Below are 26,137 nucleotides of genomic sequence, written 5' to 3' on the forward strand. Positions count from 1 at the left end.
TCACAAACTATGAAGAGCACTCTGCACCAAAGGAGAAGAATAAGGCCTGTGCTCAATTACATGTGGGATGATCCCCAAAACAGACCATACATTAGGCCACTAAACAAAGCACAATGCATTTAAACAAACTGATATCATACAAAACAAATTTCCACCCAATGGAATGAAATTAGAAACCAATAAGAAAATAAGAACTGAAAAATTCACAAATATGTGGAAATTACACAAAGACCCTTTACAATCAATTAAAGAACAGAACAAAGAACTATGAGAAAATACTTTAGAAAATCTAAAAAGAAAAGCCACATATCAGTAAGATATGATGCAGAGAAGAAGGTCTCAGAGGAAATTTTATGCCTTCAAATAAATTCATTGAAAAACAAGAAATTTTGAAATGCATATCCTAATATATTATAAGAAACAAGAGAAAGTATGTACACAATTAAAATCAAACATAAAGAAGTAAAAAAAAAACTACAGTAAGAAAAGCAAAACAGAAAATAAAAGGAAGGCAGAATCAACAAAAACAATTCTGTTACTTGACAAAATTGTCAAATATTTTTGGAAGAATGACAAGAGAAAAAGAATGAAAACTTAAGTCACTAAAATCAGTAACAAAAGTGGGGACATTGCCATTGACACACAGAAACAATTTTTTTCTTTTTTCTATTAATTAAAGAAAAAAAAGAAACTAACCCAACATTTAGAAATCATTCCATTCTACATATGCAATCAGTAATTCTTGATATCATCACATAGATGCATGATGATCATTTCTTAGTACATCTGCATCAATTTAGAAGAAGAACTAGCGAAAAAACAGAAAAAGATATAGAATGTTAATATAGAGAAAAAAATAAAAATAATAATAATAGTACAAAAAAAAAGACAAACAAACAAACAGACAAAAAAAAAACCTATAGCTCAGATGCAGGTTCATTGAGTGTTTTAACATGATTACTTTACAATTAGGCATTATTGTGCTGTTCATTTTTGAGTTTTTGTATCTACTCCTGTTGCACAGTCTGTATCCCTTCAGCTCCAATCAACCATTATCTTACCCTGTTTCTAACTCCTGCTGGACTCTGTTACCAATGACATATTCCAAGTTTATTCTCGAATGTCGGTTCACATCAGTGGGACCATACAGTATTTGTCCCTTAGTTTTTGGCTAGACTCACTCAGCATAATGTTCTCGAGGTCCATCCATGTTATTACATGCTTCATAAGTTTATTCTGTCTTAAAGCTGCATAATATTCCATCGTATGTATATACCACAGTTTGTTTAGCCATTCGTCTGTTGATGGACATTTTGGCTGTTTCCATCTCTTTGAAATTGTAAATAACGCTGCTATAAACATTGGTGTGCAAATGTCCGTTTGTGTCTTTGCCCTTAAGTCCTTTGAGTAGATACCCAGCAATGGTATTGCTGCGTCGTATGGCAATTCTATATTCAGCTTTTTGAGGAACCGCCAAACTGCCTTCCACAGTGGTTGTATCATTTGACATTCCCACCAACAGTGGATAAGTGTGCCTCTTTCTCCGCAACCTCTCCAGCACTTATCATTTTCTGTTTTGTTGATAATGGCCATTCTGGTGGGTGTGAGATGATATCTCATTGTGGTTTTGATCTGCATTTCTCTAATGGCCAGGGACATTCAGCATCTCTTCATGTGCCTTTTGGCCACTTGTATTTCCTCTTCTGAGAGGTGTCTGTTCAAGTCTTTTTCCCATTTTGTAATTGGGTTGGCTGTCTTTTTGTTGTTGAGATGAACAATCTCTTTATAAATTCTGGATACTAGACCTTTATCTGATATGTCATTTCCAAATATTGTCTCCCATTGTGTAGGCTGTCTTTCTACTTTCTTGATGAAGTTCTTTGATGCAGGAAAGTGTTTAATTTTGAGGAGCTCCCATTTATTTATTTCCTTCTTCAGTGCTCTTGCTTCAGGTTTAAGGTCCATAAAACCGCCTCCAATTGTAAGTTTCATAAGATATCTCCCAACATTTTCCTCTAACTGTTATGGTCTTAGACCTAATGTTTAGATCTTTGATCCATTTTGAGTTAACTTTTGTATAGGGTGTGAGATACGGGTCTTCTTTCATTCTTTTGCATATGGATATCCAGTTCTCTAGGCACCATTTATTGAAGAGACTGTTCTGTCCCAGGTGAGTTGGCTTGACTGCCTTATCAAAGATCAAATGACCATAGATGAGAGGGTCTATATCTGAGCACTCTATTCGATTCCATTGGTCGATATATCTATCTTTATGCCAATACCATGCTGTTTTGACCACTGTGGCTTCATAATATGCCTTAAAGTCAGGCAGCGCGAGACCTCCAGTTTCATTTTTTCTCCTCAAGATGTTTTTAGCAATTCAGGGCACCCTGCCCTTCCAGATAAATTTGCTTATTGGTTTTTCTATCTCTGAAAAATAAGTTGTTGGGAATTTGATTGGTATTGCATTGAATCTGTAAATCGATTTAGGTAGGATTGACATCTTAACTATATTTAGTCTTCCAATCCATGAACACGGTATGCCCTTCCATCTATTTAGGTCTTCTGTAATTTCTTTTAGCAGTTTTTTGTAGTTTTCTTTATATAGGTTTTTTGTCTCTTTAGTTAAATTTATTCCTAGGTATTTTATTCTTTTAGTTGCAATTGTAAATGGGATTCGTTTCTTGATTTCCCCCTCAGCTTGTTCATTACTAATGTATAGAAATGATACAGATTTTTGAATGTTGATCTTGTAACCTGCTATATTGCAGTACTCATTTATTAGCTCTAGTAGTTTTGTTGTGGATTTTTCCGGGTTTTCGATGTATAGTATCATATCGTCTGCAAACAGTGATAGTTTTACTTCTTCCTTTCCAATTTTGATGCCTTGTATTTCTTTTTCTTGTCTAATTGCTCTGGCTAGAACCTCCAACACAATGCTGAATAATAGTGGTGATAATGGACATCCTTGTCTTGTTCCTGATCTTAGGGGGAAAGTTTTCAATTTTTCCCCATTGAGGATGATATTAGCTGTGGGTTTTTCCTATATTCCCTCTATTATTTTAAGGAAGTTCCCTTGTATTCCTATCTTTTGAAGTGTTTTCAACAGGAAAAGATGTTGAATCTTGTCAAATGCCTTCTCTGCATCAATTGAGATGATCATGTGATTTTTCTGCTTTGATTTGTTGATATGGTGTATTATATTAATTGATTTTCTGATGTTGAACCATCCTTGCATACCTGGGATGAATCCTACTTGGTCATGATGTATAATTCTTTTAATGTGTTGTTGGATACGATTTGCTAGAATTTCATTGAGGATTTTTGCATCTATATTCATTAGAGAGATTGGCCTGTAGTTTTCTTTTTTTGTAATATCTTTGCCTGGTTTTGGTATGAGGGTGATGTTGGCTTCACAGAATGAATTAGATACTTTTCCCTTCACTTCGTTTTTTTGAAGAGTTTGAGGACAGTTGGTACTAATTCTTTCTGGAATGTTTGATAGAATTCACATGTGAAGCCGTCTGGTCCTGGACTTTTCTTTTTAGGGAGCTTTTGAATGACTGATTCAATTTCTTTACTTGTGATTGGTCTGTTGAGGTCATCTATTTCTTCTTGAGTCAAAGTTGGTTGTTCATGTCTTTCCAGGAACCCGTCCATTTCATCTAAATTGTTGTATTTATTAGCATAAAGTTGTTCATAGTATCCTGTTATTACCTCCTTTATTTCTGTGAGGTCAGTAGTTATGTGTCCTCTTCCATCTGATCTTATTTATTTGCATTCTCTCTCTTCTTCTTTTTATCAATCTTGCTAAGGGCCCATCAATCTTATTGATTTTCTCATAGAACCAACTTCTGGTCTTATTGATTTTCTCTATTGTTTTCATGTTTTCAATTTCTTTTATTTCTGCTCTAATCTTTATTATTTCTTTCCTTTTGCTTGCTTTGGGATTAGTTTGCTGTTCTTTCTCCAGTTCTTCCAAGTGGACAGTTAATTCCTGCATTTTTGCCTTTTCCTCTTTTCTGATATCGGCATTTAGGGCAATAAATTTCCCTCTTAGCACTGCCTCTGCTGCGTCCCATAAGCTTTGATATGTTGTGTTTTCGTTTTCATTCGCCTCGAGGTATTTACTAATTTCTCTTGCAATTTCTTCTTTGACCCACTCGTTGTTTAAGAGTGTGTTGTTGAGCCTCCACGTATTTGTGAATTTTCTGGCCCTCCGCCTATTATTGATTTCCAACTTCATTCCTTTATGATCCGAGAAAGTGTTGTGTATGATTTCAGTCTTTTTAAATTTGTTAAGACTTGCTTTGTGACCCAGCATATGGTCTGTCTTTGAGAATGATCCATGACCACTTGAGAAAAAGGTGTATCCTGCTGTTGTGGGATGTAATGTCCTATAAATGTCTGTTAAGTCTAGCTCATTCATAGTAATATTCAGATTCTCTATTTCTTTATTGATCCTCTGTCTAGATGTTCTCTCCATTGATGAGAGTGGTGAATTGAAGTCTCCAACTATTATGGTATATGTGTCTATTTCCCTTTTCAGTGTTTGCAGTGTATTCCTCACGTATTTTGGGGCATTCTGGTTCGGTGCATAAATATTTATGATTGTTATGTCTTCTTGTTGAATTGTTCCTTTTATTAGTATATAGTGTCCTTCTTTGTCTCTTTTAACTGTTTTACATTTGAAGTCTAATTTGTTGGATATTAGTATAGCTACTTCTGCTCTTTTCTAGTTGTTATTTGCATGAAATATCTTTTCCCCACCTTTCACTTTCAATCTATGTTTATCTTTGGGTCTAAGATGTGTTTCTGTAGACAGCATATAGAAGGATCCTGTTTTTTAATCCATTCTGCCAGTCTATGTCTTTTGATTGGGGAATTCAGTCCATTAACATTTAGTGTTATTACTCTTTGGATAATATTTTCCTCTACCATTTTGCCTTTTGTATTATATATATCATATCTGACTTTCCTTCTTTCTACACTCTTCTCCATACCTCTCTCTTCTGTTTTTTCGTATCTGACTCTAGTGCTCCCTTTAGTATTTCTTGCAGAGCTGGTCTCTTGGTCACAAATTATCTCAGTGACTTTTTGTCTGAAAATGTTTTAATTTCTCCCTCATTTTTGAAGGACAATTTTGCTGAATATAGGAGTCTTGGTTTGCGGTTTTTCTCTTTTAGTAATTTAAATATATCATCCCACCGTCTTCTAGCTTCCATTGTTTCTGCTGAGAAATCTACACATAGTCTTATTGGGTTTCCCTTATATGTGATGGATTGTTTTTCTCTTGCTGCTTTCAAGATCCTCTCTTTCTCTTTGACCTCTGACATACTAACTAGTAAGTGTCTTGGAGAACGCCTATTTGGGTCTATTCTCTTTCGGGTGCGCTGCACTTCCTGGATCTGTAATTTTAGGTCTTTCATAAGAGTTGGGAAATTTTCAGTGATAATTTCTTCCATTAGTTTTTCTCCTCCTTTTCCCTTCTCTTCTCCTTCTGGGACACCCACAACACGTATATTTGTGCAGTTCAAATTGTCCTTCAGTTCCCTGATCCCCTGTTCAAATTTTTCCATTCTTTTCCCGATAGTTTCTGTTTCTTTTTGGAATTCAGATGTTCCATCCTCCAAATCACTAATTCTATCTTCTGTCTATTTAAATCTATCATTGTAGGTATCCATTGTTTTTTCCATCTTTTCTACTTTATCCTTCACTTCCATAAGTTCTGTGATTTGTTTCTTCAGTTTTTCTATTTCTTCTTTTTGTTCAGCCCATGTCTTCTTCATGTCCTCCCTCAATTTATCGATTTCGTTTTTGAAGAGGTTTTCCATTTCTGTTCGTATATTCAGCATTAGTTGTTTCAGCTCCTGTATCTCATTTGAACTATTGGTTTGTTCTTTTTACTGGGCCATATTTTCAATTTTCTGAGCGTGATCCGTTATCTTCTGCTGGCGTCTGGGCATTTAGTCATATTTCCCTGGGTGTTGGACCCAACAGGTTGAAAGATTTTTCTGTGAAATCTCTGGGTTCTGTTTTTCTTATCCTGCCCAGTAGGTGGCACTCGTGGCACACGTTTGTCTGCGGGTCCCACCAGTAAAAGGTGCTATGGGTCCTTTAACTTTGGAAAACTCTTGCCGTGGGGGAGCTTCGCCAGCCGAAGTGGCTTGGAAGAGTGCCAGCTGGCCCGGGGATCCGGACGCGGGGAGTGTCCCTGGCCACCGCAGCCCGGGAGAGCGCCCGTCCAAATCTCCTAGTCGGCCCGGGGCGCCAAGCGTGGCGGGAGGGCGCCAGCCGCCGCAGCCCGAGAGAGTGCACCGTTCCCAGCCAGACCGGGAAGTCACTTGTTTGGAAGGGACCCCGGTCACCGTTCTCCGCGTCCTGGGGATCTCCGATCCAATTCTCCCAGTTGGTCCGGGGGGCCGCGTGTGGGGGGGGCGCCAGCCGCCACGGCTTGAGGGTACCGCCTGTCCAATTGTCCCAGCTCACCCGGGAAGGAGGAAGGGAGGGACTCCGGCCGCTTGCCGCCCCGCCCGGGGAACCCTGCAACCCTCGGCGGTCTCACCGGAGCGGGTTCTCTCAGCCAGTCGGCCGTTCCAGGATGGGGTACGCTGTCTTTTTTATCTCTGTCGTGGCTCCGAGAGCTGTTCTGTATCGTTTCTACTCCCCTAGTAGCTGTTCTGGAGGAGGAACTAAGATCCGCGCGTCTTACTAAGCCGCCATCTTCTCCGGAAGTCGAGGCCTATTCTTAACACAGTCCTTGGCTTACTGAAAATACTCAAACAGGAGCTGCAGTAGCTGTAAACTGAAGGTCCTACTGCCACTTGGGCCAGCTCTTCTTCTGCATCAAATGGCAGGCAGTCTTGTTCTTCAGACAGATCCCTTGTGTAATGCTGCTTCAGAGGATTCTCCTAGTGAGAGCAAGAAGGCAGTTTTTCTGATTCCATTGTCTATCCCATCTTCAGTGTGCCTGAAATTTATTCATTTCTGCTGCTCTTGGGAAAAGGTAGAAACTATGAAGCCAGAGAAGGGGAAGTGTACTGAAGTTCTGTCAGTTCATGGTTCTTGGACCACTGATGTTCTCTCCCAAACACTGGTTACTGCAGCAGCATTTCTCATGACCCACGCAGAGCCACTGCCCCTTCCTCTGCGGAACCCGAGGCGCCACTCCTGATTTGCTTTTAACTAGGTTAAAGACTTAACCCTGCATGTATTTTGTAATAAAAGATCATTAAAGTTTAAAAAAAAATAAAAACCTGTTACAAGGGGCAAAGAGGGTGTGCTGGTTTGAAAGGATGTATGTCCCCTAGAAAAGCCATATTTTAATCAAATTCCGTTTTGTAAAGGCAGAATAATCCCTATTCAATACTGTATGTTTGAAACTGTAATCAGATCATCTCCCTGGAGATGTGATTGAATCAAGACTGGTTGGTAAACTGGATTAACTCCACCCATTTGGGTGGGTCCTAATTAGTTTCTGAAGTCCTATAAAAGAGGAAACATTTTGGAGAATGAGGAGATTCAGAGAAAGCAGAGCAGAATGACATAGCCACGAGAAGCAGAGTCCACGAGCCAGCAACCTTTGGAGATGAAGAAGGAAAATGTCTCCCAGGGAGCTTCATGGAAAAGGAAGCCAGGAGAAGAAGCTAGCAGATGATGCTGGGTTCGCCATGTGCCCTTCCACTTGAGAGAGAAACCCTGAACGTCATCGGCCTTCTTGAACCAAGTTATCTTTCCCTGGATGCCTCAGACTGGACATTTCTAAAGACTTGCTTTAATTGGGACATTTTCTCAGCCTTAGAACTGCAAACTAGAAACTTATTAAATTCCCCTATTTAAAAGCCATTCCGTTTCTGGTATATTGCATTCTGGCAGCTAGCAAACTAGAACAGATGGTCACTATATACTTATAAAGGGGTTCATTCATCAAGAAGACAAAACAATTATAAATATATATGAACCTAACGGAAGAGTCGCAAAATACAGGAAGCAAATATTGACAGTTATGATGGGAGAAATAGTGATTCTATAGTAACAGCTGGAGATTTCAACATACCATTTTCAATACTGAATAGAACCTCTAGAGAGAAGATCAATAGTAAAATAAAGACTTGAACAATATCTAAACCAACCAGACCTAACAGGCTTCTATAGAACGCTCCACCCAACAGCAGCAGAACACACGCTCTCTCCAGTGCCCACGGATCATCCCCCAGGATAAGTCACATGTTAGACCATTAAACAAGTCTCAATAAATTAAAAAATATTGAAATCATGCAAAGCATCTCCTCCGACAACAATGGAATGAAGCTAGAAATCAAACACAAAGTGAGAGAAATGGAAAATTCACAAGTACAAGGAAATCAAATAATGTACTCAATGTATAGGGCAAGGAAAACATTACAAAGGAAATTAGGAAATATATTGAGGCAAATAAAATAATATCATAAGATATCAAAACTCATGGGATGAAGCAAAGTCTGAGAGGGAAATTTAAAGCTCTAAATGCTTATATTAAAAAGAAAAAGAAGAAAGATCTCAAATCAGACACCTTACCTCAAAAGAAGAGGATCTAGAAAAACAAGAGTAAACTAAACCCAAAGTGAGCAGAAGGAAGGAAATAAGGAAGATTAGAGCAGAGATAAATGATATAGAAAATTAAAATATATATATATATAACAGAGAAAAATCAACAAAACCAAAAGAAAAATAAAACGATAAACCTTTAGCTAGACTTACAAAGAAAAAAGAGAGAAGATATAAGTAATTAAAATCAGAAATGAAGAGAGGGACATTACCAACGACACCCTAGAAATAAAAAGGACTGTGAGAGAATACTATGAACAACTGTTTATGAATAAATTAGATAACTTAAATGAAATGGAGAAATCCCAGAAACTCACAAACTACCTACATTGACTCAAGAAGAAATAGAAGACCTGAATAAACCAATAACTAGGATGGAGACTGAATCAGTAATCAAAATCTTCCAACAAAGAAAGGCCCAGGACCAGATGGCTTCACAGGTGAATTTTACTGAACATTTCAGGAAGAATTAACACCTATCCTGCTCAAAGTCTTCCAAAAAATTAAAAAGGAGGGAACACTCTCTAATCATTCTACAAGGTTGTGGTGGTTTAGAATTGTACATACCCTAGAAAATCAAGTTCGTAAAGCTAATCCATCCCTGTAGGTGTAAACTTATTGTAAGTAGGACCCTTGGATTAGGTTACTTCAGTTAAGGCATGACCCAGATTGAGTCTTAATCTGTTACTGGAATGCTTTCTAAATGAGAACACAGAGAGAGAGAAAGCCAGAGAAGTAAGAAGCTGAAAGCAAGAAAAACTGGAAGAGAAAGGAGATGCCAGAAGATGCCCCCATGTGCCTTGCCATGTGACAGAAGAGTACAGAATTGCTGGCAATTGGTCTTCAAGAAGAAACCATCATCTTGATGATGCCTAAATTTTGGACACTTTCACAGCTTCAAACAGGAAGCTCAGAAGCAAATAAATTACCATAGTTAAAGCCAATGTATTTCATGGTATCTGCTTTGAGCCACTTAGCAAACTAAAACAGAGGCCAACATCACCATCATTATAAAGGCATATAAAGGTAACACAAGAAAATCACAGATCGATTTATGAATATAGATGCAAAAATCCTCAACAAAATACTAGCAAACTGAATCCAATAAGACATTAAAAGAATTATATACCATGATGAAATAGGATTTATCCCAGATGTGCAAAATATAAGAAAATCAATATATATAATATGCCACTCAACAGAATGAATGAAAAAACCCGCATAATATCAGCTGATGCAGAAAAGGCATTTGACAAAATCCAGCATTCCTTCTTAGTAAAAAGACTCAGAAACCAGGAATAGAAGCAAACTTCTTTAAAGGGTAAAAAGACATATAAGAAAAACTCACAACAAAGTCATACTCAATGGTAAAGACTGAAAGCTTTCCCTCTAAGAGCAGGAACAAGACAAGGATGTCCACCGTCACCACTGTTATTCAACATTGTAGAGGAAGTTCCAGCTAGAGCAGCTGGGCAAGAAAAAGAGATAAAAGGCATCCAAATTGGAAATGAAGAAATAAAACTTCCTCTGTTAGCAGATGACATGATGCTATACACTGAAAATCCTGAAAAACCTACAATGAAGCTACTGGAACTAATAAATAAATTCAGCAAAGTGGCAAGGTACAAAATCTATAGTGTTTCCATACACTAGTAATGAAAGACATGAAGAAAAATTAAGAAAAAAATTCCATTTACAACAGAAACTAAAAGACTCACATATCATTGCAAGGATGGAAAAGGCAATCAGCAAATCTGTATGGCAGTATAAAAGGCTCCGAATAGCCAAAGCTATCTGGAAAAAGAATGAAGCTGGAGACACACTTCCTAATCTTAAAACCTATTACAAAGCCACAGCAATCAAAAAAGAATTCTACTGGCACAAGGACAGATATATAAACCAATGGAATAGAATTGAGTGCTCAGAAATCAACCCTCACATTTGAGGCCAACTCATTTTGGCAGTGGTGTCAAGTCCACTCAATGGGGAAAGAATAGTTTCTTCAACAAATGGTGCTGGGAAAACCAGACGTCCATGTGTAAAATAATGAAGGTGGACCCCTACCTCATAACAGATAGAGAAATCAACTCAAAATGGATCAAAGACCTAAATACGGGAACTAGAACTATAAACTTCCTGGGAGAAAATATAAAGGAGCATCATCAGAACCTTGCATTACATAATGGTTTCTAAGAATTTACACCCAAAGCACAAGCAATGAAAGAAAAAAATAGATAAATGGAACCTCATCAAAATTTTGTGATCAAAGTACTTTATCATGCAAATGAAAAGACAACCTACATGACAGGAGAAAATACTTGGAAACTACATGTCCAGTAAGGGTTAACATCCAGAATATATAAAGAAATCCTCAATTTAACAACAAAAAGACAACCGAATTTCAAAAAATGGCAAAAAATTTGGAGACATTTCTCAAAGTAAATACACAAATGGCCAAAAAGGACACAAAAAAACTGCTCAACATCATTAGCTATTACAGAAATGAAAATCAAAACCACAATGAGATACCATTTCACACCTACTAGAAGGGCTAGTATTAAAAAAAATGGAAAATTACAAGTGTTGAAGAGGATAAGGAGAAATAGGAATGTTCATTCATTGATGATGGGAATGTAAAATGGTGTGGAAGACAGGATAGTGGTTCTTCAGAATGTACAGAATTACCATATAACCCAGCAATTCTACTTCTAGGTATATACCTAAAAGATATGAAGGCAGGGATTCAAACAGATATTTGCACACCGATGTTCAGAGTGCTATTATTCATAATTGCGAAAAAATGGAAGCAACCCATCAAACAATGAATGGATTTTAGAAAACGTGGTATATGCACACAATAGGATATTACTCAATTGTGAAAAGGAATGAAATTTTGATACATGCAACAATATGGATGAAACTTTAGGACATCATGTTGAGTGAAATAAGCCAGATACAAAAAGACAAATGTAGTATGACCTCACTGATATGAAATGATCAGAATTAGCAAACTCACAGAGTCAGAATATAGAATATAGGGATTGGAACAGGGATTGAGGAGTTAATGCTCAAATTGTACAGACTTGCTATACAGGCTGATTATACAGTTTTGTTAATGGATGGCGGTAATGGTAGTACAACATTGTGAGTGTAATAGCACTGAATTATACATTTGAATGTCATTAAAAGGGTAAATTTTAGGTTGTATTTAGAATAAATACTTAAGAACAACAAAAAACATGAAAGTATGTAACGCTAACAGTGAACCCTATTGTAAACAATGGACAATAGTTAATAGTATAATTATAAAAATGCTCTTTCATGAGTTGTAACAAATGCACCACTTATGCAAATGGTTAACAGGGTGGCACATGAGAACTCTGTATTTTATGCATGATTTTTCTGTAAACTTACAACTTCTCTAAATTTTTAAGTGGGAAATAAAAAAACAACCTAACACCCTGTACGAGCAGTCCCTATAAAGGTACAGTCACTAACGAAAATAGCTAATGAAATATGAACAGTGTTAACAGAAAATTATTCCATTAAATGCTTTTGTTTCCCTCTAGGTATTACCACATGCAGGTCCACTCAGTTAACACACATGCACAAACACTAAACAGTGAAATAGGGATGTTCTACCTAACATACCCAGTGACTTGCTAAATGCAAATCCTTGATGGTTGTGCTAACTAGAATTCAAGAAGGTTATATAAACCAGGGAAAAGTTAAGAGGTAATATTTATGAAACTGCTCAGAGCTGGGGTAAATATTACCTGTGGTGACATCAGGGAATGAGCCATTGTTCCTTAGAAACTTGTGGACACTCTTTCACTTGAGTGTTGTAACCTCCTGAGTTCAATTTCCTCCTTTACCTTTTCTTCCCTCAACTACTCATTTTACTTTCTTATTATCTGATGAGATTTCTTTCTGAAACCCATATATTTCCTTCAAGGGTCAAAAGGGGAAAAGAAGCAGCTGAGATAAAAATGTTAGAACAGACACAGAATAAATCCATCTAACAAAAATAAGACAAACATTATGACTGTGATTGTGAAAACTTGTCTGATGCTCCTTTAACTACGGTATGAACAGATGAGTAAAAAACAGGAAAAAAAGCAAACAAATGGGGGAACAAAGATTAAAATAAATTGAGCAGATTGAAATACTAGTGGTCAACAAGAGGGAGGGGTAATGGGTATGGTATGTATGAGATTTTTTTTCTTTTTCTTTTTCCTTTATTTTACTGGAAAGGTGCAAATGTTAAAAAAAGATGATCGTGGTAATGAATACACAACTATGTGATGATATTGTGAGCCACTGATTGTACACCATGTATTCAACATTCGTATGTCAAGAATGTATGTTTGCTTGTTATGGTTTACAATAAAAATCTTAAAAAACAATAATAAGACAAACATAAAATTTAATTAAATATTGATTACAGGCAATATTCACTGGTAGGCACTGCAGCAAATTAAACCGTAGGTATAACTGTCACCACCTTAACTAAAAATATTCAGTGACTCTCCTTACCGTCTGAGAGTGAGAGGCAGCACTACCTGTAATTACACGGGACAGCAGCAGGACAGGACCACCGGGCTAACTGGAGGATCACCAACAGGCCACGTGGTACTATTCCGCCCCAACACACCCCCTCACGATGCCCTTATGCTACCCAAACTCACAACAGACTGAACTAAATCATGAACTCATCACATCCCACATGACTTTATTTCCTGTCTGGAATGCCCTTGCCAAATTCCCTGCTTCCTCTGGCTCATCTTTAAGTTAAAAGAAAGTGATAGCACAGAGTCAAACTGGAACCAATTTACAAAAATACAGAATTAAACATTGCGTGTTTGGATAAACTTGCTAAGTGTTTAACTGGAGGAGTTTTTTTTTTGTATTTATTTTTAACTGGCGGTTTTCATTTGAAAGGATATATATGACAAAAAATTATAGGCTGAAATACTACGTAAAATTTTTTAAAAAGACATTTAAAGGAATCAAATATAAAGTTATTCACAAAGGCTAAAAAAATTATAAAATTGATGTCAAAATGCAAGTAAGGTTTTAGCTGATCTCAAGTTCAACACAGGTCAAAGGGAACTGAGAATGCAGGAACAGATACGTTCCTTTCTATTTCTGCCTTCAGTGAGGCAGGGGCCCAGTCTCTACGGTCTCAGGATGTTTCTATGTAAAACGTAAGCTAGTTTCTAGGGTCCTTTAGTTGTTCAATCTGAATGCAGGAGAATATCGATAAGCTCAAAAAATTCCTTTTAGTGCCAAGTTACTTCTTGTACTATGGTTATTTTTTTTAAAGTGAGAGCATATCATAACTCTGATAAAAGTCCAAGAACAGCCTTGCTCCTTTTCCCCAACCTCAACACACACATGCTCACATATACAGCTGTAATGTAGAATAAGTTTGTCAAATTTATTACAATTCTCTCCAAAAAATAAAGCATAGCAAAAAATGTGAATTAGATTTGTTTGCAGAAATTTAAAAATATCACTTCAGTAAATAAAAATGGTGTCCTATCCATTAAAATGATATTTCACCAATTCCCTAAAACAAAAGCAAGAAAGGCTACATGATCGAGCCAGGTGGTATATTTTGGTGTCTTGAGAGAATAACTTGTCTTGCAATTCTAAATGCAGATCAAACATAACTAGTCAATGGGAAATGCAGGAAAAGAAACAACAATGACTTACCAATATAGTTTCTAGTAGGGCGACAGTATCCTGACATTCAAATTTCTTATTGTTAGTAAACCAGTGAATCAGTTGCATAACTAGTGGCTCATATAGTTGCCTTGTCACCTGAAAAAAACAATACCATTAGAGTTTAATTCCTTCATGTTAAAATCATTTTACATGGAAAGGTTCCACTTATAGGGCATTTTCAAGGGGCAAAATTAAGCTATAGTATCACTATGGTTTTATTAGTTTTTCTCATTGAGTTCTATGATAAATATGTTCTAACTCTTTTTTGGTCCTTCCTAAGAACCAAGCAAGGTAAAAATGTAAAAATATGAATACTAAAACTCATAGTTTCTCTAATCAGTAGGGCAATTTAGGTTATGTATCATTGGGTTTTTAATATTCATCTTAATAATTTATCCAGAGCATGCACACAAGGTATTCTTGATCGGAAGCTGAATAGGACTATTCCCTTAAAAAGCAAATAGTGACCATGTGGTTGAGTGCACTGTCATTCTACCCTCGCAGTAATGAAATGACAGCTAGGTCAATGAACCAGGCACACAAACTTCAAAGCCTATATGATAGTTGGGCAACAGAGGAAAATGGATTTTCTCTGCTTATACACAGGAGAGAAAAGTAACTGACTCCCCCCCCACCACTCCTGAAAGGGGCGGGGGGGACCCTTTGCTCCTTGTAGATGGGATGGAAAGAATTCTGGGTCTCACTTTTATCTTGTGGAATATAAATAAAATCTCTTTCAGAGTTCAAATATGCCTTTGTACCTGGGGTTATTATGACCCAAGATGTTTCACAGGCCTGGGCCGCCTCCCTTCCGATATCTGGATGCCCACACCTGTTGGCTCCTTGGCCTTAACCCAGGCACCCAGTCCAGGCCTTGACCATGTGGCCCACTTCAGGGAGATAAAGGAAACTGTATTCCCTTTTGTATCACAACAATTAGCTAAACAAAGAGCCACAGCACTAATCCTCAGTCCATGCAAAGAGTAAAGGATTCCAGTGGAAGTGGAGACACATTCTCCATCTTTCTATCATATACATTTCTGGGTCTCAGGAAGCTAGAGCTTTTCTCAGGGGCATGGGGAAATTCAGAAAAATTATATTTCCCCACAGATGCGGGGCACAAACACAATGCACCTGTATTATACTCAACTATTTTAACTGGCATCACCTCATAACACATCTAAAAAGGATTCAGACTCAGAAAACACAGTCTACTCGCAGTGGGATGTTTTTCTGCAAAATAACATTTTTCTAACACCAAAGCGATTTGGGGGATTAATCAAAATAAAAGTGTCCTACCTTTGAGTTTGGAAATTTAATGTGGTCTTAAAGCACCACTTTTTTCCCCCAAAAGATTTACCCTGTTTCCTTCTTAGTACATAATAAATATATATCTTACAGAAAATGTAAAAAGCCATCCATCTACAGTTCTGCATCCCAAAGGTAACCACTGTTATCATGATATGTTTTCTTTCAAAATATTTAACTTAAATATATATGTATATAGGTTTAAAAAAATAAGTATATAGACAGGTGATGTTGGCACAAAAGGGCTGAGTAACACATCCTTGGTAAATCCCAGTCCACTCTAGGAAACGGCGAGAAAGAGGCAGAATCTGTCAGAGTAAACATTTTCAGACTTCTGGGAAGCAAAAGAGAATAAACAAAACTCAGCAAAAACTGAATTTGGACAAATAAAAATGAAACATGGTAGGAAAGCCATGGAATGAGTTTACTTGTCCCAAACTGGCCCCCTCAATTGGGAATGACGGCTTGGTGGCCCGTGCATATCCCAGTGTGGGTTCCTGGCATGCTATTATTAATGCACCTAAAGGAACAAATTGGGCAAACCTGTAAATTACCCCAACCTGCTCCCTGGAAGACTTACTCAAGATGAGTGTCTGAGTGTCCTGCTGTGGAAATTACTGAGGCAAATAAGCAGCGTGGAAAGGTAGAACAAAGCACAGGAGCAGAGCTGAGATGATCAACTACGAACAGACTAAGGAGAGAAACTCCTTTTATGGAAGGGAAACAGTCTTACACACTGGGGAAGGGAAACAGTCTTTAAATCTACCACACATACCCAGGGGAAGATGGAAGCTCACGAAGAACCTGAGAAGAATCCAACTATTCACTATAGGCAGAACTATACTTTCAATATAAACTGGGCTAAATGTTGAAGAACAGTCTTAACACAGAGTCATTCTACACTAAAACCCTGGGGAAGAGGAAGAATCTGAATTAGCACATCAAAAAATATTCAACTGCCCAGACATCCAACAAGGTCATAAAATGGAACAAAATAGTAAACAGAGGAAAGTCAAACTTTTGAACAATTACTCAAAGATACTAAGTCAACTATCCTAAATAAGTTTAATGAGCTAAATGAAAACATGGGCGCAATTTAAAAAATCAGGAAGATGATTCATAAACAAAAGAAGGAATCAGAAATTTTAAAAAGGAACTAAACAGGGTGGGCAATGGTGGCTCAGTGGCAGAATTCATGTCTGGCATGCTGGAGACCCGGGTTCAATTCCCAGAACCTACCCATGCCAAAAAAAGTAACTTAACAGACATTCTGGTAATGAAAATCACATTAATAGCTAAAGAAATCAGAGACATTCAGCAGTACATTTAAAACATACAGAAGAATGAATAAATGAACTTAAAACTGGGGGGGTTGAAGTTATTCAATCTGAAGAATAGAAAGAAAAAAGAATAAGAAAAAGTAAGCAAACCTAGGGGACTTATAGGAAAGCATGTAGCATATCAATATATGCAATATGAGAGTTCCAATAAGAGAAGAAAAAAAGAAAGGGGTAGGAAGAATATTTGAAGAAATAATGGCTAAAAGCTTCCTAAATTTGATAAAAGACATAGATCTACACATCCAAAACCCCAATTAATTCCAAGCAGTATAAACTTAAATATCTCCACACTGAGACACAGGATAATTATTGGAAGGTCAAAGACAATGAGATAATCTTAAAAGCAGAGAGAGACAATTCGTCACATACAAGGAATACTCAATAAGAATAAGTGTTAATTTTTAATTAAAAAAAAGAGGTAAACAGCAAACTAATCCCAAAGCAAGCAAAAGGAAAGAAATAACAAAGATCAGAGCAGAAATAAATGGAATTGAAAATATGAAAACAGTAGAAAAAATCAATAAGACCAGAAGTTGGTTCTATGAGAAAATCAATAAGATTGATGGGCCCCTATCAAGATTGACAAAAAGAAGAAGAGAGAGGATGCAAATAAATAAGATCAGAAATGGAAGAGGAGACATAACTACTGACCTCACAGAAATAAAGGAGGTAATAACAGGATACTATGAACAACTTTATGCTAATAAATACAACAATTTAGATGAAATGGACGGGTTCCTGGAAAGACATGAACAACCAACTTTGACTCAAGAAGACATAGATGACCTCAACAAACCAATCACAAGTAAAGAAATTGAATTAGTCATTCAAAAGCTTCCTAAAAAGAAAAGTCCAGGACCAGATGGCTTCACATGTGAATTCTACCAAACGTTCCAGAAAGAATTAGTACCAATTCTCCTCAAACTCTTCAAAAAAATCGAAGTGGAGGGAAAACTGCCTAATTCATTCTATGAAGCCAACATCACCCCCATACCAAAACCGGGCAAAGATATTACAAAAAAAGAAAACTACAGACCAATCTCTCTAATGAATACAGATGCAAAAATCCTCAATAAAATTCTAGCAAATCGTATCCAACAACACATTAAAAGAATTATACATCATGACCAAGTAGGATTCATCCCAGGTATGCAAGGATGGTTCAACATCAGAAAATCAATTAATGTAATACACCATATCAACAAATCAAAGCAGAAAAATCACATGATCATCTCAATTGATGCAGAGAAGGCATTTGACAAGATTCAACATCCTTTCCTGTTGAAAACACTTCAAAAGATAGGAATACAAGGGAACTTCCTTAAAATGATAGAGGGAATATAGGAAAAACCCACAACTAATATCATCCTCAATGGGGAAAAATTGAAAACTTTCCCCCTAAGATCAGGAACAAGACAAGGATGTCCACTATCACCACTATTATTCAACATCGTGTTGGAGGTTCTAGCCAGAGCAATTAGACAAGAAAAAGAAATACAAGGCATCAAAATTGGAAAGGAAGAAGTAAAACTATCACTGTTTGCAGACGATATGATACTATACGTCGAAAACCCGGAAAAATCCACAACAAAACTACTAGAGCTAATAAATGAGTACAGCAAAGTAGCAGGTTACAAGATCAACATTCAAAAATCTGTAGCATTTCTATACACTAGTAATGAACAAGCTGAGGGGGAAATCAAGAAACGAATCCCATTTACAATTGCAACTAAAAGAATAAAATACCTAGGAATAAATTTAACTAAAGAGACAAAAAACCTATATAAAGAAAACTACAAAAAACTGCTAAAAGAAATCACAGAAGACCTAAATAGATGGAAGGGCATACCGTGTTCATGGATTGGAAAACTAAATATAGTTAAGATGTCAATCCTACCTAAATTGATTTACAGATTCAATGCAATACCAATCAAAATCCCAACAACTTATTTTTCAGAAATAGAAAAACCAATAAGCAAATTTATCTGGAAGGGCAGGGTGCCCCGAATTGCTAAAAGCATCTTGAGGAAAAAAAACGAAGCTGGAGGTCTTGCACTGCGTGACTTTAAGGCATATTATGAAGCCACAGTGGTCAAAACAGCATGGTATTGGCATAAAGATAGATATATCAACCAATGGAATTGAATAGAGTGCTCAGATATAGACCCTCTCATCTATGGACATTTGATCTTTGATAAGGCAGTCAAGCCAACTCACCTGGGACAGAGCAGTCTCTTCAATAAATGGTGCCTAGAGAACTGGATATTCATATGCAAAAGAATGAAAGAAGACCCATCTCTCACACCCTATACAAAAGTTAACTCAAAATGGATCAAAGATCTAAACATTAGGTCTAAGACCATAAAACAGTTAGAGGACAATGTTGGGAGATATCTTATGGATCTTACAACTGGAGGCGGTTTTATGGACCTTAAACCTAAAGCAAGAGCACTGAAGAAGGAAATAAATAAATGGGAACTCCTCAAAATTAAACACTTTTGTGCATCAAAGAACTTCATCAAGAAAGTAGAAAGACAGCCTTCACAATGGGAGACAATATTTGGAAATGATATATCAGATAAAGGTCTAGTATCCAGAATTTATAAAGAGATTGTTCATCTCAACAACAAAAAGACAGCCAACCCAATTACAAAATGGGAAAAAGACTTGAACAGACACCTATCAGACGAGGAAATACAAATGGCCAAAAGGCACATGAAGAGATGCTGAATGTCCCTGGCCATTAGAGAAATGCAAATCAAAACCACAATGAGATATCATCTCACACCCACCAGAATGGCCATTATCAACAAAACAGAAAATGACAAGTGCTGGAGAGGATGCGGAGAAAGAGGCACACTTATCCACTGTTGGTGGGAATGTCAAATGGTGCAACCACTGTGGAAGGCAGTTTGGCGGTTCCTCAAAAAGCTGAATATAGAATTGCCATACGACCCAGCAATACCATTGCTGGGAATATACTCAAAGGACTTAAGGGCAAAGACACAAACGGACATTTGCACACCAATGTTTATAGCAGCGTTATTTACAATTGCAAAGAGATGGAAACAGCCGAAATCTCCATCAACAGAAGAGTGGCTAAACAAACTGTGGTATATACATACGATGGAATACTATGCAGCTTTAAGACAGGATAAACTTATGAAGCATGTATTAACATGGATGGACCTAGAGAACATTATGCTGAGTGAGTCTAGCCAAAAACTAAAGGACAAATACTGTATGGTCCCACTGATGTGAACAGACATTCGAGAATAAATTTGGAATATGTCCTTGATAACAGAGTCCAGCAGGAGGTAGAAACAGGGTAAGATAATGGCCAATTGGAGTTGAAGGGATACAGACGGTGTAACAGGACTAGATACAGAAACTCAAAAATGGACAGCACAATAATACCTAATTGTAAAGTAATCATGTTAAAACACTGAATGAAGCTGCATCTGAGCTATAGGTTTTTGTTTTGTTTTGTTTTGTTTTGTTTTGATTTTACTATTATTACTTTTATTTTTTTCTCTATATTAACATTCTATATCTTTTTCGGTTATGTTGCTAGTTCTTCTAAACCAATGCATATGTACTAAGAAATGATGATCATGCATCTATGTGATGATGTTAAGAATTAATGATTTCATATGTTGAATGGTATGCTCTCTAAATGTTGGGTTAATTTCTTTTTTCCGTTAATTAAAAAAAAAAAAAGAGAAGGGATAATTGGAGATGAAGGGATACAGACTGTACAACGGGACTGGATATAAAAACTCAGAAATGGACAGCACAATACTACCCAATTGTAATGCAATTATGTTAAAACACTGAATGAAGCTACATGTGAGGTATAGGTTTTTTGTTTTTGCTTTTTTTTTTCTTTCTATTATTGTTTTAATTCTTATTCTGTTGTCTTTTTATTTCTTTTTCTAAATCGATGCAAATGTACTAAGAAATGATGAATATGCAACTATGTGATGTTATTAAGAATTACTGATTGTACATGTAGATTGGAATGATTTCTAATTGTTTTGTTAATTCTTTTTTTAATTAATAAAAAAAAAGAGGTAAGAAAGCAGTTATACAACATATTTATAGCGCTGAAGGAAAAAAAAACTGCTAGCCAAGTATTCTGTATCTAGCAACAGTATACTACAAAGATGAAGGAAAGAGATTGAGACATTACAAAAAATAAAAGCTGAGGAACTCTCACCACAAGAGCTATCAAGAAATGCTAACCAGAGTACTTTCTGTTGAAAGAAAAGGTCAATAAGACAGTTATTTTAAGGTGTATGAAGAAATAAATATCTCCAGTAAAGGTAACCACAGAGGTAAATACAAATGCCTGTGTTAATTATAGTCTCAGTATGTATAAATACCTTTTATTTCTTTTATGATCTAAAATAAATGCACAAATATGATCATATTTCTACAATTCACAATTGCCAAAAGACAGAAACAATCCAAGTGCCCATCAACAAATGAGTGGATAAACAAAATGTGGTATATACGTACAATGGAATACCATGTAGCAGTAAGACCAAATGATGTCCTGAAGCATATGACAACATGGATGAACCTTGAGAACACAATGCTAAGTGAATAAAGCCAGACCCAAAAGGATGCATACTGTATGATTTCGCTTTTATGACCTTGGTAAAGGTAAACTCAGAGGCTTAAAATCAGAATATAGGGGACCTGGAGATATGTGGAAGTTAGAGATGTATGAATGGTTAGCTAATGAGGCTAAACAAATGTAAGGGCATAGAGAGAAGTGATGGCAGTTCATTAGCAGGTCTATAAGTAACAGGCCATACTGAAGGTGAACCTGATTGAAAGGGGTTATATAGAGCAATATATTCCACCAATTAACACTACAAATATAAATATGTTCTTGCATGAACTACTTCAAAGGTACGAATCTCGTACAAAGACTTCATAACACAGGGATATGGGGGAAAACGACTACTGCATGCTATATGGGCAATGCTGAATAGAAAGACATCAACAGTACCTCAGCAACAACAGAGGTAAGTAATTGGGGGAAAAGGACGAGAGTTAAGGGGAGTTTGGTATTTTCTACTTGAAAGGGTGTGTTTATTGGTTATTTTTCTTTGGGGAACAATGAAAATTGTCTAAAATTCATAGTGCTGATGATTATACAACTAAGTGAGGATAATGTGACACACGGACTATTGAGTTTGGACGTTATCCGTCATGTCCACTGTACTTTCACTGAGGGATACATTAACTGAGAAGAAGAATGGCGAACTGTGGTGTATACCTATGAGCAAATACTGTACTGCTACAGAAAGGAATGAAGTCATGAGGCATGCAACGCTGTGAATGAACCTATGCAACATTATGTGATGCAAAATAAGCGAGACACAAAAGAGCAAATATTGTATGGTTTCTTTTAGAAAACACTTGTACAAAAAAGTGGGGCCTAGGTTATATGCTCTTATAACAGTCACATGTAGTCCACAGTGGTCACTTTTTTTTTTCATTCAGTCTTTTTTTTTAACTTTTTTTATTAATTAAAAAAACATTAAGATATCATTCCATTCTACATATACAATCAGTAATTCTTAATATCATCACATAGTTGCATATTCATCATTTCTTAGCACATTTGCATCGATTTAGAAAAAGAAATAAAAAGACAATGGAAAAAGAAATAAAATGATAATAGAGAAAAAAAAGACTATACATACCATACCCCTTACCCCTCGCTTTCATTTACCACTAGCATTTCAAACTGAATTTATTTTAATATTTGTTCCCCCTATGATTTATTTTTATTCCATATGTTCTACTCTTCTGTTGATATAATAGCTAAAAGGAGCATCAGACACAAGGTTTTCACATTCACAGAGTCTCATTGTGAAAGCTATATCATTGTTCAATCATCATCAAGAAACATGGCTACTGGAACACAGCTCTACATTTTCAGGCAGTTCCCTCCAGTCTCTCCGCTACATCTTGAACAACAAGGTGATATCTACTTAATGCATAAGAATAACCTCCAGGATAACCTCTCGACTCTGTTTGGAATCTCTCAGCCATTGACACTTTGTCTCATTTTACTCTTCCCCCTGTTGGTCGAGAAGGTTCTCTCAATCCCTTGATGCTAATTCTCAGCTCATTCTAGGGTTTTTCCCAGTCCCTTGATGCTGAGTCTCAGCTCATTCCAGGATCTTTGTCCCACGTTGCCAGGAAAGTCCACACCCCTGGGAGTCATGTCCCAAGCAGAGAGGGGGAGGGTGGTGAGACTGCTCGTCGTGTTGGCTGGAGAGAGGGGCCACATCGGAGCAACAAAAGAGGCTCTCTCGGGCGTGACTCTTAGGCTTAAATTTTAAGTAGACTTAACCTAACCTTTGTGGGGTTAAGTTTCATGTGAACAAACCCCAAGACTGGGGGCTCAGCCTATAGCTTTGGTTGTCCACACTGCTCATGAGAATATCAAGAATTCAACTTGGGGAAGTTGAATTTCTCCCCACTCTCACCATTCCCCGAAGGGGGCTTGCAAATACTTTTCCAGTCACTGAACAAATCATTCTGGGATTCATCGGGGCATCACTCTGGACAAACCAACAAAATTTCATGTCCTACCTGAGATTCCAAGTACTTATGACATTCAATCAAACTATCTACATGAGTTATATTAGGAAATGCTCTAGTCAAAATCAAAATTTTGTAACAAATAAACATTTTTTGCTTTAGTCTCACACATAAGGTGACATTTTAAAGTATTAATTATCATCTATTTTCAGCACCCAGCAATAATGACATTCCTTTATTCTTCCTCAGGCCAAAACATTTTTAAAATTTGTACATTGTACATTTCACTATTACTATACACTCTAGGCATGCCTAGATATACCATCTCGATCTTTAACATCTTTCTTTCTGATTTCATTTATGTCCCCAGCGTTCCTCCCTCTATTATTCTCACATGCAGCTTCATTCAGTGTTTTAACATAATTACATTACAGTTAGATAGTATTATGCTGTCCATTTCTGAGTTTTTGTATCCAGTCCTGTTGCACAGTCTGTATCCCTTCAGCTCCAATTACCCAGTATCTTACCCTATTTCTATATCCTGATGGTCTCTGTTACCAACGACATATTCCAAGTTTATTCACTAACGTCAGTTCATATCAGTGAGATTTGTCCTTTAGTTTTTGGCTAGTCTCACGCAGCATAATGTTCTCAAGGTCCATCCATGTTGCTACATACTTCATAAGTTTATTCTGTCTTAGAGCTGCATAATATTCCATCGTATGTATATACCACAGTTTGTTTAGCCACTCGTCTGTTGATGGATATTTTGGGTGCTTCCATCTCCTTGCAATTGTAAATAATGCTGCTATAAACATTGGTGTGCAAATGTCCGTTTGTGTCTTTCCCCTTAAGTCCTCTGAGTAGATACCTAGCAATGGTATTGCTGGGTCATATGGCAATTCTATATTCAGCTTTTTGAGGAACCGCCAAACTGTCTTCCACAGTGGTTGCTCTGTTTGACATTCCCACCAACAGTGAATAAGTGTGCCTCTTTCTCCACATCCTCTCTAGCACCTGTCATTTTCTATTTTGTTGATAATGGCCATTCTGGTGGGTGTGAGATGATATCTCATTGTGGTTTTGATTTGCATTTCTCTAATGGCCAGGGACACTGAGCATGTCTTCATGTGCTTTTTGGCCATTTGTATTTCTGCTTCTGAGAAGTGTCTTTTCAAGTCTTTTTCCCATTTTGTAATTGGATTGGCTGTCTTTTTGTTGTTGAGTTGAACAATCTCTTTATAAATTCTGGATACCAGAACTTTATCTGATATGTCGTTTCCAAATATTGTGTAGGCGGACTTTTTACTTTCTTGATGAAGTTCTTTGATGCACAAAAGTGTTTAATTTTGAGGAACTCCCATTTCTTTCTTTCTTTCTTCAGTGCTCTTGCTTTAGGTTTAAGGTCCATAAAACCGCCTCCAGTTATAAGATTCATAAGATATCTCCCTACATTTTCCTCTACCTGTTTTATGGTCTTAGACCTAATGTTTAGATCTTTGATCCATTTTGAGCTCACTTTTGTATACGGTGTGAGATACGGGTCCTCTCTCATTCTTTTGCATATGGATATCCAGTTCTCTAGGCACCATTTATTGAAGAGACTATTCTGTCCCAAATGAGTTGGGTTGACTGCCTTATCAAAGATCAAATGTCCATAGATGATATCAAAGATCAAATGTCCACAGATGAGAGGGTCTATATCTGAGCACTCTATTCGATTCCATTGGTCAATACATCTATCCTTATGCCAGTACCATGCTGTTTTGACCACTGTGGCTTCATAATATGCCTTAAAGTCAGGCAGTGTGAGACCTCCAGCTTCGTTTTTTTTCCTCAAGATACTTTTAGCAATTAGGGGCACCCTGCCCTTCCAGATAAATTTGCTTATTGGTTTTTCTATTTCCGAAAAGTAAGTTGTTGGGATTTTCATTGGTATTGCGTTGAATCTGTACATCAATTTACGTAGAATTGACATCTTAACTATATTTAGTTTTCCAATCCATGAACATGGTATGCCCTTCCATCTATTTAGGTCTTCTGTGATTTCTTTTAACAATTTTTTGTAGTTTTGTTTGTATAGGTCTTTTGTCTCTTTAGTTAAATTTATTCCTAAGTATTTTATTCTTTTACTTGCAATTGTAAATGGAATTCGTTTCTTGATTTCCCCCTCAGCTTGTTCATTGCTAGTGTATAGAAACACTACAGATTTTTGAATGTTGATCTTGTAACCTGTCACTTTGCTGTACTCGTTTATTAGCTCTAGTAGTTTTGCTGTGGATTTTTCAGGGTTTTTGACGTATAGTATCATATCATCTGCAAACAGTGAGAGTTTTACTTCTTCCTTTCCAATTTTCATGCCTTGTATTTCTTTTTCTTGTCTAATTGCTCTGGCTAGAACATCCAACACGATGTTGAATAACAGTGGTGACAGTGGACATCCTTGTCTTGTTCCTGATCTTAGGGGGAAAGTTTTCAATTTTTCCCCATTGAAGATGATATTAGCTATGGGTTTTTCATATATTCTCTTTATCATTTAAGGAAGTTCCCTCGTATTCCTATCCTTTGAAGTGTTTTCAACAGGAAAGGATGTTGAATCTTGTCGA

General features: G+C 36.8%; 1 protein-coding gene across 3 annotated transcripts in view; it reads right to left on the bottom strand.

Moving 5' to 3' along the window:
• Nucleotides 1–26,137, bottom strand: part of PRKDC (protein kinase, DNA-activated, catalytic subunit) — a 282,120-nt gene that overhangs the window by 179,900 nt on the left and 76,083 nt on the right. For all 3 annotated transcript variants that reach the window (XM_077166734.1, XM_077166733.1, XM_077166735.1), the window contains one exon: nt 14,305–14,412. In XM_077166734.1, coding sequence (XP_077022849.1) covers nt 14,305–14,412 — 108 coding nt within the window. The remainder of the gene's footprint in view (nt 1–14,304; nt 14,413–26,137) is intronic.

The sequence above is a fragment of the Tamandua tetradactyla genome, chromosome 6 (assembly GCF_023851605.1).
Source record: "Tamandua tetradactyla isolate mTamTet1 chromosome 6, mTamTet1.pri, whole genome shotgun sequence".
NCBI lineage: Eukaryota > Metazoa > Chordata > Mammalia > Pilosa > Myrmecophagidae > Tamandua > Tamandua tetradactyla.